Source organism: Podarcis cretensis (genome assembly GCF_951804945.1).
Source record: "Podarcis cretensis genome assembly, chromosome: 2".
Classification (NCBI taxonomy): Eukaryota; Metazoa; Chordata; class Lepidosauria; order Squamata; family Lacertidae; genus Podarcis; species Podarcis cretensis.
This window is the reverse complement of record NC_137171.1, coordinates 71,108,507-71,125,955: the sequence shown is the minus strand read 5'-3', so window position 1 is coordinate 71,125,955 and position 17,449 is coordinate 71,108,507. Positions and strand designations below refer to the sequence as shown.

General features: G+C 43.1%; 1 protein-coding gene across 1 annotated transcript in view; it reads left to right on the top strand.

Moving 5' to 3' along the window:
- Positions 1 to 17,449, top strand: part of FANCD2 (FA complementation group D2) — a 41,784-nt gene that overhangs the window by 6,705 nt on the left and 17,630 nt on the right. Inside the window, exons 8-19 of the mRNA XM_079964480.1 lie at positions 1,269 to 1,347; positions 2,821 to 2,945; positions 8,266 to 8,353; positions 8,884 to 8,988; positions 9,706 to 9,806; positions 10,746 to 10,854; positions 12,350 to 12,385; positions 13,222 to 13,365; positions 14,074 to 14,208; positions 15,339 to 15,470; positions 15,729 to 15,836; positions 16,546 to 16,655. Of these exons, the coding sequence (XP_079820606.1) occupies positions 1,269 to 1,347; positions 2,821 to 2,945; positions 8,266 to 8,353; positions 8,884 to 8,988; positions 9,706 to 9,806; positions 10,746 to 10,854; positions 12,350 to 12,385; positions 13,222 to 13,365; positions 14,074 to 14,208; positions 15,339 to 15,470; positions 15,729 to 15,836; positions 16,546 to 16,655 (1,272 nt within the window). The remainder of the gene's footprint in view (positions 1 to 1,268; positions 1,348 to 2,820; positions 2,946 to 8,265; positions 8,354 to 8,883; positions 8,989 to 9,705; positions 9,807 to 10,745; positions 10,855 to 12,349; positions 12,386 to 13,221; positions 13,366 to 14,073; positions 14,209 to 15,338; positions 15,471 to 15,728; positions 15,837 to 16,545; positions 16,656 to 17,449) is intronic.

Here is a 17,449-nt window from a genome sequence, read left to right as displayed (position 1 = left end):
GCAAGTTTTATTTTTTTTTATATATATAAATATTTATTGAAATTTTTTAAAATACAAAATGCAAAAATAATAAACAATATAGCATGGATCATAACACATTTTTCAGAACTTCTTTGGACTCCCTCACGTCTCCCACTCCCACTTACATCATTATAAATTTTTCCCAGCAATTTATCCTCTTATTTATATTCTTAAGTCTTGCTCAGTTAATTTAATCTAATCTCCAAGAATTTTATGTTTCCCTCAATATCACTTATCGTCAAATTCAAATCTAATTCAATGGTAGGCAATTATTTATGATCTAGCATCCTTCTTAGCATTCAACCAAATTACAATGTACAAAGCAAGTTTTAGATGGCAGAATAAATGAATGGATTACAGCGAGCTTTCACTTCCTGGTGCAACTAGACTTCTCTGCGACCCTTCCTCTCCACAGGGAAGTGGGACCAATTCGAATGCTCCTACCCCACCACGTAATGGATCCAAATGGTTTCCAGAGCGTGGTAAGGGATATTTTATCCCATGTTGATGGCCTTTTAGCTGATTCCTTGGTGGCCCGCTCTGGTCATCTCCTGCTTTGACTACTGCAGTGTGCTCTAGGTGGGGCTACCTTTGAAGGTGACCCAGAAACTACAACTAATCCAGAATGCGGCAGCAGCTTGGCTGTGACAAACGAAGTTACAGGGAACCAGGCAGAGGGCCTTCTCAGTGGTGGCACCCTCCCTGTCGAACACCCTCCCTTCAGATGTCAGGGAGATAAAGAATTGTAAAACTTTTAGAAGAAATCTGAAGGAAGCCCTGTATTGGGAGGTTTTTTAATGCTTGATGTTTTTATTTTGTTTTTAGATATGCTATAAGCTGCCCAGAGTGACTGGGGAAACCCAGCCAGTTGGGCAGGGTATAAATAAAATCATTTTTATTTTATTTTATTTTATTTTATTTTATTTTATTTTATTTTATTTTATTTTATTTTATTTTATTTATTATTACCTACCTTGCTGTTGATCCTGAGGCTGGGTTTCTTGTCTGAAAACTAGTATGTATTGCACTTCCTCAAGTGGCTCATATACAGGATGGCATGGCATATTTATTTTCAACAGAATTTGTTAAAAGAAACTATAGTTCTAAATAAATTGGATTTCGAAAAGCTTCTAGAGAGGATGGAGAGCAGTCCTCCATAGCTGCATCTGGAAGTGACTTCAGAAAGAAGGGTTTCTCAGTAATAAAAAGGAACTAGTGCTTATGTTTTATCTCTTCTGATCTTTCAGTGTGGGCAGTGATGGACTCAATTTGCCTCGGCTCATTGTCAATCAGTTAAAATGGCTTGACAGGATAGCTGACAGCAAGGCAAGTACCACCAATGCAATCAATTATGTTTCTCATTCAGTGAGCACTAGCAACATGCTAGTTAGATGTTGGTTTCTTTAGCACAGAGATGGGAAACTTTTTTGAATTCATGGACCAGATCTTTATCAGATCCTAACCTTGTAGGCCAAACTTGATAGGTGGGTAGGATTGTTCACCTGTCAATCATCTGACATCACAATGGCGTTGGGAGCTTGGGTGCTTTGAAGTCCCAAAGTTGGGATTTCAAAGAACTGTGCAGGACCTAAGAAAAGCCCTGCAAAATTCTTTAAAACTCTTACTACACGCTGCATACCAAAGACTCTGCATTTGTGAGTTGGGACAGGTGGAGGACATTCAACACAATTTTTTGCAATGCCCTTTATGTACATCCCCTAGACTAAAATTCCTCAATTACATCCTTTGCTCTCTCTCCAACCAACTTCCTCTTGAGCAAATCTCTATTTTGCTGGCTGGCAATAATGTATTTATTACTGCACAGGTTGCAAAATTTGCCTTGGCTGCAAGTAAGCTGAGAGCTAGGCACCAAGACAAGTATAAGGGGAGTGTGAGAAGTGGAGTGCTTAACTTATGCAGGTGTGATTTTTGCATTTTTGTATGTTTGCTTTGCTGTTGTTGCTGTTCAGTTTTAAATTAATTATTTGTATTTTACGCATTGTGGCCAATTGTGGCGGCTTATAGCTTTTAGCAATAAAGATTTCATTCATTTAAAACTCTTAAGGCTTCAGCTTTATCACATATCAGTTTCTGTGTTCATGACTAGTTTCTACAGCAGATTTGGGCACTTTCATATCTTGCTATGTACAGGGCATTCTAATTGTACCCACTGACAAATCCACAAGCAATGCCTCTGAGGCTAAGCATTAGGTTTGGGCAGGTACGTATGAGTGTAGGTGATCTTTCGAGTAGCTCCATCCCAGGGCTTAAGCAATCATAACCAGCATTTTTAATTGGGTCTGGAAATGAGCTGAGAGATTGTGGGGACAAAAGAGATAAGCATTTAAAAATATTTGCATGCTAAGAAACTACAAATAATATATGTCTGATAAATAAACCAATCACTTAGCTTCCATTCTGGATGCATACGTGTAGCATGCATCCAGAATGCATCCAGAGAGCCAGTGTGGTGTAGTGGTTAAGAGCGGTGGACTCACAATCTGGGGAACCGGGTTCGCTTCCCCGCTCCTCCACATGCAGCTGTTGGGTGACCTTGGGCTAGTCACACTTCTCTGAGGTCTCTCAGCCCCACTCACCACAAAGAGTGTTTGTTGTGGGGGAGGAAGGGAAAGAAGAATGTTAGCCGCTTTGAGACTCCTTCGGGTAGTGATAAAGCGGGATATCAAATCCAAACTCTTCTAGCATACATTTGTTGGCTTTCTGTGTTTAAGCTGTCATCATTAAGGAAATGTCCTTTTTCTGAGTTCCTGGTGCTCTAAAGCTGTTGTTCATGTGCAGGATCTTGTTCAGAAACTCATGCAGATGATTTGTGTTTCTCCTCCACCAATCCAACACGACATAATCACAAGCCTGCCAGAAATCCTGGAGGATTCTCAGCATAGTGAAATTGCCAGAGAGCTTAGGTAAGTTTGATGCTGCCATGTTCTCTTTTTACTCTCTCTATAATTTTCTGTTAGCTGTTTCTGGTGCCTTAGCTGAAGATACCTTCTGACTGGGCATAAGGTGAAAAGAAGTGAATTTAGAGTGCATCCAGACAAGAGTGACCAGGACTCGCATTAGGTTTGTGGTCCATTAAGACCCCTAATCATTTTCACATGTACTACTGGCAAGCTATGTGTCTCCCCCATTTTATATTTGTACAGCTGGTTATTCCTGCCTAAATGCAGAACCTTACGTTTGTCCCTATAGAAATTCATTTGGTTAATTTTGGCCCAGTTGTCCAATCTGTTAAGGTCAAATAGAATCCCAGTTCTGTCTTCTATGGCATAGCTACCCCTCCCAGTTTGATGTCATCTGCATGTTTGATTATCATCCCCTCAATTCCTGCATCCAAACCCTGGCATTCAAGAGACTGCAACCACAATTGTAAGACACTGCTGCGTCTCAGTTCATGCTCTAAACGGGTGGGTGTGTCTGTGTGAGTGCCTGAGGGCCCTGCTCTTGCCACTTACCATCTACCTGGCCCAGGGCAGGGCCTGAAGCCTCACAGGAACTGCTGCACTCTGCTGCCCAGGAGGACTCTCCTGTGTGAGTGTCTGGGGGCCCTGCTCCTTCCTGCCACTTACCACCTGGCCCAGGGCAGGGCCTGACGGGCCGCACTAGGACAGTTGCTGTTACTGCTGGAGTGGTGCAGAGTGCTTTTAAAATGTTTTTAAATTTTTCTTTTGAATTTTTTGTATGTGGGGGTGGGATGGATGTTTATTGAGCCTGGGAATTTGATTTTACGTTTTTGTAATTTTTACTGTTTTTTGTTTGTATTGTTTTATTGGTGTTTTTTTTCTAAGGTGTTATTTTGTTCTTAAGGGGAGGGGTCAGGGCTGCTGGGGAGTAGGTCCCAGCCAACAAAATGGCTGGGGCATGTTCCACAGGGGGGGATGCACTGGGACAACCGATCTCAGTGATCATGGGTAGGAGGAGAAATTACGCTAAGACCAGACCATGTCATTACAGAGGAGGCAGGTTTAGTCGTTGTCTGAGGACTATCCCTGCCTCCGGGTCTGGTCCTGACTGGATGGATACTAGAATCAGCAAGGGATACCCACATGACCTGAAGGTGCTGCTGTGCAATGCCAAGTCAATGATTCATAAGACCACTGCCATCCATGACTTGATCATGGATGGAGGACTTGACCTAGCATGTGTAACAGAGACTTGGTTGGATGAAGCAGATGGGCCTGTCCTTGCCGCCGCTTGTCCACCAGGTTTCTCTTACGCACAGCAACCCAGGTCATGTGGGCGGGGGGGGGGGGTTGCAGTGATTTTTAGGAAGTCATTAGTTTGCACCAGGCGTCCTATTGGGAAGACCCAGTTTTCCGAGTGCATGTTCTGGAAGTTGGGCAATAGGGGCAGTACAGGATTCCTTTTGGTGTACCGACCTCCCCGCTGCACCAAGGATTCCCTGTGCGAGCTGCTTCAGGTTGTGGCGGATGTTCTCCTGGAGACACCTAGCTTGGTTGTCCTAGGGGATTTTAACATCCATGCCGACACGACCTTACAAGGGGCTGCTCGGGACTTCGTGGAAAGCATGGCCTCCATGGGGCTGTCCCTGAATAAGTCTGGCCCAACCCATAGCCGCGGACATGCCTTGGACCTGGTGTTTACCTCTATGGATGTTGGTGATCTGACACTAAGTAAAAGCGAAACGAAAGAAGTGCCATGGTCAGATCACTTCCTGGTGCAACTGGACTTCTCTGCGACCCATCCCCTCTGCAGGGAAGTGGGACCGATTCGGATGGTCCGCCCCCACCACTTAATGGATCCAAATGGTTTCCAGAGAGTGGTAGGGGATGCTTTATCCCATGTTGATGGCCTTTCAGCCGATTCCCTGGTGGCCCGCTGGAATGTGGAGTTAACCAGGGCTATTGATTGTTTGGCTCCGAAGCGCCCTCTCCGATTGCATAGAGCCCGGACAGCCCCGTGGTTTTCCACGGATTTGAGGGCAATGAAACAATCGTTGAGATGGCTAGAGCGCCAGTGGCGGATAACTCATTCTGAATCTGACCGGACACAGGTTAGAGCTCAACGTCGAGCCTACCAAGTGGCGATAGCGACGGCGAAGAAGACTTTCTTCGCCGCCTCTATTGCATCTGCAGAAAACAGCAGCAGGAGACTTTTTCAGGTGGTTCACAATTTAGCGGAACCACCTGCGACATTGGGGCCCAGTACGGGCCACATGATCTCCTGCAATGATTTTGCAAAGTTTTTTGCAGATAAAATCGCTCAGATTCGGGAAGAAGTAGACTCCACCGTGGGAGCAGGGCCAGGGCAGGAGAGTGCTAGAGTCCTATCTAGTCAAGTTGTGTGGGATCAATTCCAATCTGTTACCTCCGAGGATGTGGACAGGCTGCTTGGATGAGTGAAGCCAACCACCTGTCTCCTGGATCCTTGCCCATCCTGGCTTATAAAAGCTAGCCGGGAAGGACTGGGCGATGGGCTTCGTGGGGTGGTGAATGCTTCCCTCCGTGAGGGAGCCTTCCCAGACCCGCTGAAAGAGGCGGTTATTAAACCGCTTCTTAAAAAACCATCTTTAGATGTGGCCACGATGGCCAATTATCGCCCAGTCTCAAATCTTCCATTCTTGAGCAAGGTGATTGAGAGAGTTGTTGCTGAACAACTCCAGGCACGCCTGGAAGAAGCGGACCATTTGGATCCCTTCCAGTCGGGATTCAGGCCTCATCATGGGACTGAAACTGCCTTGGTCGCACTGGTTGATGATCTCCGGCGGGCTAGAGACAAAGGTGAGAGCTGTTTCCTAGTTCTGCTGGATCTCTCAGCAGCGTTTGATACCATCGACCATAACATCCTTCTGGACTGTCTTGAGGGGCTGGGAGCTGGGGGCACTGTCATACAGTGGTTCCACTCCTTCCTCCTGGGCCGTGTTCAGAAAGTGGTGGTGGGGGATGAGTGTTCAGACCCCTGGGCTCTCACTTGTGGGGTGCCTCAGGGTTCTGTCCTCTCCCCCATGCTTTTCAACATTTACATGCAGCCACTGGGAGAGATCATCAGGAGGTTTGGGCTGGGTGTTCATCAGTATGCGGATGATACCCAGCTCTACCTCTCTTTTAAATCAGAACCAGTGAAGGCGGTGAAGGTCCTGTGTGAGTGTCTGGAGGCGGTTGGAGGATGGATGGCGGCTAACAGATTGAGGTTGAATCCTGACAAGACAGAAGTACTGTTTTTGGGGGACAGGAGGCGGGCAGGTGTGGTCCTGAATGGGGTAACTGTGCCCCTGAAGGACCAGGTGCGCAGCCTGGGAGTCATTTTGGACTCACAGCTGTCCATGGAGGCACAGGTCAAATCTGTGTCCAGGGCAGCTGTTTACCAGCTCCATCTGGTACGTAGGCTGAGACCCTATCTGCCTGCAGACTGTCTCGCCAGAGTGGTGCATGCTCTGGTTATCTCCCGCTTGGACTACTGCAATGCACTCTACGTGGGGCTACCTTTGAAGGTGACCCGGAAACTACAACTAATCCAGAATGCGGCAGCTAGACTGGTGACTGGGAGCAGCCGCTGAGACCATATAACACCAGTCTTGAAAGACCTACATTGGCTCCCAGTACGTTTCCGAGCACAATTCAAAGTGTTGGTGCTGACCTTTAAAGTCCTAAACAACCTCGGTCCAGTATATCTGAAGGAGCGTCTCCTCCCCCATCATTCTGCCCGGACACTGAGGTCCAGCTCCGAGGGCCTTCTGGCGGTTCCCTCACTGCAAGAGGCCAAGTTACAGGGAACCAGGCAGAGGGCCTTCTCGGTAGTGGCACCCGCCCTGTGGAACATCCTCCCATCAGATGTCAAAGCGATAAACAACTACCTGACGTTCAGAAGACATCTGAAGGCAGCCCTGTTCAGGGAAGTTTTTAATATGTGACATTTTAGTGTATTTTTCATCTTTGTTGGAAGCCACCCAGAGTGGCTGGGGAAACCCAGCCAGATGGGCAGGGTACAAATAATAAATTATTATTATTATTATTATTATTATTATTATTATTATGTGTAATTCCAGTTTCAAAAGAGTTCTGAGAGGGAAGGGCATTGAGTTGCCTAGAATTGATATAAGGAGCCTTTAAAGCATGAACTCTGCACATAGTATTTTCTCCATGCCAATCTGATTATTCACAAGAAATGGTGGTGGCATCATAATCCTTAAGGCTGTATCTCTCAATTCATTGCTGCTGCTGCTGCTGCTGCTGCTGCTGCTGCATTCAGTGTGGTCTTCATCTGATGCACTGACAGTCTGAGCTTTTCAAGTGCTCCATAAAAAAGCAAGATTTCAGCAGAACCCCACCTCCTCTTCTTCCTCTTCTTATAATACGTGGATAAAACCAGAAGGCCACAAAATTCAAACAAAGTTTTTATTGAACAAGGTCAGTTGATCCTGATGCATTTCAACTAATTAGTCTTCAGGGCAGCAAACTCCATCACACTTCAACATTCTCATATATGGTCATATATATATTTATTTTTGTCACAGGCTGCTTCCTTCCATATTTGGGCATTTACTGTGGAAGAGCCAAGCTTTGTTCACTTTTAATGGAGCATCTTCATAGTATCATAATCAAAACAGCCTCCTCCCATGTTTTCCCTTTTCAGCTTCTGTTCCTCTCTCCCAGAAAATCCACTGTGCTTTGTTTATTTAACACAATGGAACAGCTGCATAATTTCTCTTAAGTGTAGATGAACCATTGTCTAATATCTGTTTCTCCCCACACTCCTTAATTGCAGAGTGGGGAAGATCATGATTGGGAGTGCAGCCGGGAGGGGGGGGTCATTATTTGCCCTAATCCCTAATACCATAATCTCAATTAAAATACCCCCTCCTCCTCGCCAACTACAGAACATTATTTAGATTCCTGAAATCTCAAAGCAGAGTTGCTGTTCCATTTACAGCTTAAAGGAAACAAGAATGATTAAATCATCCACATATGGAAGCACCCACAGTTTAAAATGGATATTTTGTGTTTTATATTTTATTTTCTTGTTTTGATTGTATATTTGAAAATCTTTTGTAAGCCCTTTTGTGTATCCTTGATTGAAAAAGAAAGACAGCAAATATGGGCAAGTTACACATTGTAGAGATAAGCGATAAATCATTCATAAACTTTTATTGTAGCAGCCTACAAAACCGTCTTTGCACAAACTGATACTGGATGAACTGTAATTCACTATTGCAGTTTGGGAATGTTGCTAGATCTTAAAAGGTGATTTTGTTGTCCTGCGTTTTAGTTCGTTATTAAAGGAGAAGACTGAGCTATCTGTTCCAATCCTTGATGCCCTTTCCAGTTTGAATCTAGATGTGGGACTTCTGTCTGAGGTAGGAAGCACTGTGTTAAATAGATGGGCACACAAGCAAGGTATAAGTGTTGCTTAAAGTCATGATATAGGTGAGACTAGGTACTCTTTGTACATAAATACATACAAGAATTCAGGGAGAGCATAGGAGAGTTAGAAATTATAGGAATTAGGTTTGCCAAGGCTGGAAGTAATGCATTTTCAGATCTGAAAAATCCTCATTAACTATAGCACGTGGACCCCAGATTTGGATAGCAGACACATTAACATGCAGTCTTGGTGGCTGCTCTGTAATTATGAAATCCTTTCCCTCTGGAGGCTCCCCTAAGCTTGTTCCTGATCACTTTCTGGAAGTTCTGAGTGACTTAAAATATGGGGTAGTGCTTGGTGGTCATTTTTGGTTTGAGCCTTCAGGATTCTAGTATATTCTCAGCCTTTGTGAATTTTCCACTAACAACTGCTGAGAGCCCTAATAATGAGGTAAGCAAGAACTGTAAATAAATGCTGCACTTTCCCCTGCTCCTACAGCTGAAAAATGTCCTCTCAACCTAGGTGCGCCAATCTGTTATGATCACAGTCGGTGCCGTAAAAGTGGAAGATTTGCCTGTAGTAGTAAAATTTATTCTCCGTTCCGTCAAGGCCACAGATGCAACAGAGGTAAAGTGTCTACTATTAAAGCTGAAAAGTATACTCTTTAGGAATACAGAGATGACTTTGTTGGGATAAGCACTCAAACATTTGTTTTCTTTCTACATGTGAACAAGATGAGCCAGCACACACCTCTGAAACTAATGTTATAAGTTCATGATTTCCAGTTGCTTTAAATCCTTTTTATCTTTTTACCTAGGCAGATAAGAGTATCATTTGGCCAAAGATTTTCATCTTTTAAGCAGGTGCATGACTCTTAAAGAAATATGACCCCTTTCTCCATGCTAAATGCTTGCTTGGCATATAGCAGTCAAAAACTGAATTATGGCTCGCAGGGCAGCAAAAGACAATTCTTTACTTGCTGCAGACAACGGGTTAAAACCGAACTTTTTTTTTAATGGGAATAAGTTCTTCCTTTTTTTATTGCTCATTCAGCATTCCTTTCCATAAAAGGAAGTAGAACTAGGTTTGCCTTTTTAAAACTATTTTAAGTATGATAGTTAAAAAAATATCCTCTTTTCAGTCCAAAAACAATGTTAAGCTTGTGTTTAGTTGATGATTCTGTATAAATTGTAAAATATTTTTACAGGCTCCTTCTTTGACATTTACCCCATTTACACTTTTTTTCTCCTACTCCACAATCACTGCCTTAAAATATATGACCATGAATGTTTGTGCGTATTTCTGAGTAATAGCTGCAGAAACCTATGCACTGTGTTATTGCAGGTAATTTCTGACCTTCGTAGGAAGTTGGACCTGGACTCGTGTGTTTCACTTCCACTGATTCATGTTTCTCAGACCAAGTTCAGGAGCCAGACTCGGACAAGGTTTGTGTGTTGACATTCAGCTTCACCCAAAGACTTGCAGTCTCCGTGCATGAGCAGTTAGGATGAGGCAAAATCATAGCCTCAGCGAAACATAGCAAAGAAAATATTACATCAGGTTTCTGGTGGCTTTGTTTGCATGGATGGGATTGCAATATTTCATCTCCTTTTGAACGTGTTCACTTTGAAATCTCACTATTTAGTTGTTCTCTCCCTTTCAGCCAAAACAGCATCACCACCACAGCTCTATATTTATCTTTGCTCATGTCCCCTGGTGGGTTCCCCCCCTTTTTTTGGTAGTACATGTTCACATACACACAAAACTAAGAATCCCCACCTGATCCTTGAAGAAGAACATACAGATTCCACAGCTTATCTGCCACAAGGAGGTTTTCTTCTTAAAGATCATATGAATCTTTGGGCAGATCTAGGAGTCTCCTACGGGAGTAGGAAATATTCCATGTGACAAGGGTAATGGGTAGAAAGGGGTCGTGTGGCGTGTCCCCAACACATGGAGAGCCATTCCACCAACAGCAGCTGCCAACTATCTGATAGAGGCTTGACAGTTCTTCACACCATGAGGGTGATTGATACAATGAGGGGACCCAAGACCTCAGTGTGCACTTGGACAGTCCTAAGCATTCCCTGGCATGGCTGGTGTGTTAACTGTTGCATCTCCTCCAGCTGTTACCCTCCTTCTTTGCCATTTATTTGCCTTAGATAGTACTGCTGCTTTGTGCAGTTATCACTGCTGCCTTCATTTTAGTGGGTTCCCACTTTCTCGCTCCCTTTCAATGCTGCTGTGCCTTATACCTGCCAATGCATTCTTTTGTGGGTGGCAATTTAGCCACCAAAGTTAGACTTGAAACAACCTCTTTACCTGCTTGGCTGCTTTTGTGGTTAAAATGATGGGCTGCCTACCCATCTTGTGCTTCTTTTCAGTCTGTCTGCAAGCCAACTGTGTGTCAACCAGGACTGCATCAAGCTCCTTTTTGAAGTTATAAAGTCTGCTGTTAAATTCCAGAAGACCATTTCAGAAGGCTGGATTAAGGTCAGGGTGTGTTTTCTCTGTGGGTATGCACTTTTCCCAAGTTGTTGTTTCTTTCAGATGCAGTTCTATAAAAAATATGTACTTCAGATTTTTATTTAAAGATCTTGTTAAAATCTATTTCCTTTTCAGTAAGGAAATTATATGTGAATGATAGAATCATCACAGAACGGCTCTGCTGTTGAATTCAGACTTTGAGTCCTATTTGAGAAAATCAAAACAGAATAGAATAGAATCACAGAGTTGGGAGGAATCTTTTGAGGACATCCAGTCCAGATTCTGCAATGTAGGGTGTAACATACAATCATAGTCATTGAGGAAGAAACGGGAAAGGAAAACACTTGATAGAGCATAACGATATGCAGTAATGAACATGGGCAGTGGAGATGGACAGGCATGTGCGTGGGTAGTCTAACGACCAGCATACACTCCTGGGAAGGGTCAGCCTTGCTAACCATGAGCTATCGTCCCTATTCAACACCATCCCTTGATGCTGTAATCCTCTCATTGTGCCCTGAAGCCTTTCTATCTCCCTGCGGCCAATGCAGGCCGTCTTAAGCAGCAATCCAATACCCACTCATTGGGAGCAAGCACCACTGAAATTGGGACCTGACTCTGAGTGGACATGTATAAGATTATGCTGTTAAGGAGGCTTCCTTAACTCTTCCTCATCTGATGCCTGAGTTCCAACCTGAGTTTGTAACTTTGGCAGTATAACATCTGGCTGCCTGGAATTACTGCTCGGAATGCAGACCGATTGGAAGTAAATTCCTTTCCAAACTTATTAACTAATAGTCAAAAGAAGATAAAATAACACAATATGCCGGGAAGATGCAGATAATAGAATCATAAAATTGAGCTGACTTGGGATTTGAACCCTGGTCTCCCAGGTCCTAGTCCAGTACTCCAACCATTACACCACCAGAACAGAGGCTTATATGCCTGAAATGGGACGAATGTCTCTTTCCAGTATTTGATGGTGAGTCCTAATAAGTTCCAGGAGCATTTTGACTCATGTGGCAGAAGTGCCCAGGTGTGTTTCTCCTCCCCATTCCCATAGCACAACCTTTGTCCTAAGACTGTGGTAGAAGATATGTATTAGGAAGGTTCCAGTAGATTTACACTAATAATAATAATATTAATTTGTTATTTGTACCCCACCCATCTGACTCGGTTGCCAACCCAGCCACTCTGGGTGGATTCCAGCATATATAAAAAAACCCAGCAAATTATTAAATCTTTAAAAGGCTTCCCTAAACAGGGCTGCCTTCAGATGTTTTCTAAATGTTATATAATTACTCATCTCCTTAACATTTGATGGAAGGGCATTCCATAGGATGGACGCCACTACCGAGAAGGCCCTCTACCTATGTCTGACTTGTGCATGATTTCATGTGCGGCAATCAGCAGGTGTACTGTTGGAAATATGTGTTTTGTCTCTTGTGTAGGGTGGTTATTTGTTCAGCACTGGCAACTGTCTTTTCTGCTCCTGTTCTAGGCCATTGAAAGTGTTGCTTCTGCCTCTGACCATAAGGTAATACCTTAGATTCTGCAGTAGCTGTTCTCTACCTATAATTATCTTTTTAGGGATGTTAATTGAAGGGGGGAACTTGTTTCCTTCATGGCACCCTTTAAAAAAAATTCCCAGCAGCAATTACATTAATTTGGAATAGTGTGAAGTTGTCACTTGTGTAGTAAGAGGAGATATTGAAACTGACCTTTATCTTTTCTCTCTGCATTTCTAACACACCTGAGTTAGCTTTCTAGCTCAATATTTGTAGCAAATCTATTTCTTCACTCAAAGCCATTAGAAGTCAGGGCAAAGGCCAAACTTTTCATCCATCCTCTAAACTGAGAGATCTCAGTCTCTGGACTGCTTGTCGATATGACAGAAAATTATTCCACTCTTTGGCCAAGATACTAGAATTCTGTTTTAGAGGCTTCTCAGATTCTGCTTTTAGACACTGCCTTCAGTGTATGCACATTTATATTTGCTTTACATAAGTACAAAAAGGAGTTGTTTTCAGAATTTGGATTCACCTTCTTCCCTCCATGTAATTGTGCAATGGAAGAAATTCTTATCAGAAAGTAGATGAGAACTAGGAATGAATTTTCACTCTAACCACTGAAACCTTAGTTTATTGTAAACACTGGCTGGGCCTTCCAATCTTTCTTCTGAATCATGAACACTAGGAACGTGTCATTTTAAAAGCAAAACTAAAGAGACGTTTTTCAGAATGCTATATAAAATTACCACAGGTTCTGCCAAGTGAGTTGTCTAGATCCTTTGTCTGGTCTGATTCTTATTCTTCTACCTTGCTTGGTTGTTAACCTTTGCATAACCAGGTTAATTGTTTTACTTGCCAAAAGGTTCTGGATCTGATAATGCTGTTAGTAATCTATGCTACAAATGGCAAGAACAAGAAGCAGATTGAGAGAGTGCTGAAGAACAAGATTCAATCAGGCTGCGTAAGAGAGCAGTTGCTGCGCAATGCCTTCCGTTACTACTTAATGGTGAGTACTCCTGCTGCTGTGTGATCCAGCATGCTGACAGTCTTTCCCCCATTCCATCCTCTGTCCTAAAATCTGCATGATTATTTGCTGGTTTGCATACAGACCTTGGTTATTTTATCCACATGGCTGTGTACACAGGTACAGATCTGCATGGGGAGACATTAAAGTAAAACAGGCAGAGATGGTTACAGCTTTTCCTGCAATCATGGTGGTTTCAGCTGCAGAAATGGCTGCTGGCTGCCTCCACATGCTGCCTGATTTATTCTGAAGATAACAAGACTTGTATGTGTGAACTGGCTCTAGGATTCAGGGTGTTACTGGCTCCTACAAAGAACATGTGCTTCTTTACGTCTGGAAACTGTCAACAGGAGACATCCTCATACGTACGCTTCCTAAAGTCGGCTGGAGTAAAACTTCCTTCTGGTAGAACTAGACAGTGTTGGTGGCTTCTATCCCTCAGAAGCCTCCTTATTGCTTGCCTCATTGTCTTATTGATTTACAATGTAATTTTAGAAATGTCAGTCTGTATGAATTGCTCCAGTATTTTGTTAGCTCATCTTTGTGAGATGTTGAAGTGTTTCCTGTAATCGTTGCCAATCTTTTCAGGAGAGTAAAATATAAAAAAACCCTTAACTTGGAGTAATATAGACAATTGGAGATATAGTAGAGGTATGTATCAGAATCTCCCTTTTTTCTGTCTTTATCCAGGTTATGAGAGACCTCTTTCCAGCTGTCCTGTCACTGGCTGAGATCTTTGTACACTCGGCAGATCCCTGCATTGTCTCTTTTGGCTGCTGTATGTACAAGCAAGCATTCACAGTCTTTGACTCTTATTGCCAGCAGGTATAGTGACACATTAGTTCCATTCTCTGTTTGGTGAAGTGTGTGTGTGTTGTTGCCTTGTAGCAGTTGACAGCTTCTGCTTCTAATGTAGTGGGGGGCAGCATGCCATGGATCATAGAAGACAACCAGTTTGCATCAAGTTTCCTGTTTTGTAGCCAGGCCTGTGCCAGTGATAGGTGAGATAGGGCACTGGCCAAAGGCCCTTTCTGGCCACAGCACTATTAGCCACCCTGCAGCTACCAGGGCTGGGCCATGTGGGTGGAAAATATGCTAATTACTTTTTAAATTTGTGAAACATTTATAAATCACCAATTACAATCCACGTCAAGGCAGTGTACAAGTTTAAACGATAAGTTCACAATGATCTAATTCTGAATGAAATGCTGCTGATAACCCAGGGGCACCTTTATTTAATTCCTCACATTAAACACCACTGAGAGGGAGGGAATAGGTCAGCATATTATTATTTATTAAAATTATTGCCTGCTCTTCACTAGAGAGGTCCCAGGGAAGGTTAGAACAATTTAAAATTCAGAATAAAAATAGATAAAAATCACAATAATATGATGAGTTCGGAAAATGCACACCTCCGGCTTCAAAAGTCAAAAACGTTTATCTGCACTTCTTCTTTTTATTTTCTTTTTGTTACATCAAGATGCCTGCTGTGATTAGTTTGATAAGCACATCTCTGTTCTGTGTTTTGCTCTGGTTTATGTAGAGTTTCTTGTCATTCTCTACAGTCCAGCTTATGTGGGTGCAAACTATGTTAACCAAAAGAGGAAAGCTGAACAAGAATATACAGGCAAAGAAGTCAGGGCCGGCCCACCTATGAGATGCGCTGAGGCAGCCACCTCAGGCGGCAGAATCCCAGGAGGCAGTGTCCCCATGACTGCTGGAAAAGTGGCAACTTCCAGCAAGATCTCACCAATATCTTGAGACATCTTGTGCCCTTCACTTTGTGGGCACTGCTGTGTGACCCAGCTAAAGGAGGCTTGGACTCAGGTGGCAAAACAGGATGGGATGTCTCTGGAAGTAGGCAGCATCTCTAGCCTCTCTTATACCAGGTCAGGGCCATTCTGCCCAAAGCTGGACTGCATGCTTTTCATTTTGCCTTGTGTTTGTTCCTGCAGGAGATTGTGGGTGCCTTGGTAACTCATGCATGTGGTGGCAATAATATTGCAGTTGATGTCTCTCTGGATATGCTCATTGACCTGGTGTCTCTTCACACTTCATCCATAGTTCCTTATGCAGTCTTTCTGAAGGCAAGTATGATACAAAGCTGGGAGCTCTCACTTTGGTACTAACAGCTTAACAACTAACCATTCTTCTTTGGAAGAGTCTGAGCAATCGGCTGGTGCTTGATGGTCCACCACAGTTTGGTTAATGGTCCACTTTTTGTGACACAGAGGAAGTCAGTCCAGGTGTTAACAGTATACTTTTTGCTGTACTGCACATTCTGTTATCAGAATTTATCATGAAGATATGGAGTACTTGGCCTGACTCTGATCTCTCCTTTTCAGAGCATTTTAGATTATATGGATAATCTAAGTCCACAACAAATCCGGAAGCTATTCCAGATTCTTAGCATGCTGGCATTCAGCCAGGGGCACAAAAGCAATCACATTCAGGTGAGTAGAAACATACTGAGTTCTGTAGATCCTGATGGCTATGCACCGTATTGGCCTGACTATAAGCTGCACCTGCAAATAAGACGCACCTTTAAAATTCAAGGTTTATTTGCAGGTGTGGCCCACCTCCCAGCACTAACACCCTGAACAGGGGGTGGCCGGTGCTCAGCGCCCCACTCCCCAAGCCGGTTCCGGCACTCGGCTCCAAATATAAGCCGCACTTTAACTTCTCACAGTCAGAATTTGGAAAAAAAGTGCAGCTTATATTTGGGCCAATACAGTACTACCTCCAAGATGGAATTCCTTTGAGTACCAGTTGCTGAGGAACACAAGTGGGGAGCGTTGCTATTGCACTCATGTCCTGATTCTGGGCTCCCATACACATCTAGTTGGCCACTGTGAGAACAGGATGATGGACTAAATGGGCTTTTGGTCAGATCCAGCAGGGATGTTCTTATGACCTAATCGCAAATATCTAGATGCCAGTGTGTGTGTGTGTGTGTGTGTGTGTGTGTGTGTGTGTTAACAGTGAATGTTCAAAATTTGCTGAACGTTGCTGAACGTCCACTGAATTCCAGCACATATACTACTTCTACCCTTTCAGGTGTTAGAGATTTCATGCATAATTCAGTGGCATGAGATTTACTGTGAGTGCATCTGGATGAGGCGTCGTTATTTCTGACATTCTGGTTCCTCTCTTTCCATGCAGGATGACATGCATATGGTGATCAGGAAGCAACTCTCCAGCACTATTCCAAAGTATAAGCGCATTGGTATTATTGGTGCAGTTACCATGGTGGGAAGCATGGCAGCAAAGAGGTGAGGAAATGGAGAAGAATTTGCACACTGTCATTTAACTCTTTTCTAGATACAGATGGCAACCGAGGGTGTCTCTTGAAAACTGCACCATGAAAAATCCAAGAGAATATAGCAATTTTAAAAAATCAATTTCCAAATATATAGGTTGTCCGAAAGAGCTCCATTAAGGCTGATACCAACAGTATGCCTTAGAACAGGGGCTTCCAAACTGTCGTCCATGGGCAAACTTCATTCAGGTGGATTTGTGGCTGAAGACAGGAGGCAGCTTATCCATTGTGTTAAATATGGTGATCTTTAATTTTATTTTTATTGATTCTTTTATTTCTTGTATTTTACTATATTACAGTTTGAAGTCTCTGGAATTCAGATTGTTATACAATAAAATACAATTATATAAGAACTGAAGGACGCAATAAAAATACAGTTTAAAATTGTACAGTGTCTAGCACAGTGCATTACAGTTGCTACAACAAGCAGAAAAAAAATCTTAATTGGTCCACCAGGACCCTCAGCAATTTTTAAGTGGTCTATGGGGAAAAAGAAAGCGGAGCCTTAGAAAAAGTGAGCAGCAGGATTTCTAACTGTGTTCCCTGTGTATACACAATGTATACAAATAGTGCAGTAGAGATGAGGGGCACACCGCTTTTCAAATATCTGGCAAAATGTTGTAGAGCCTAATGATCTGCAATACATTTGCATATGATTTATTGATGCCTTGTTAAAGGTGAGGTAGAATTCTGTGTTCCTGGGCTTTTGAAATGAATGTTATCAAAATGCATTCTGCAAATTATGAG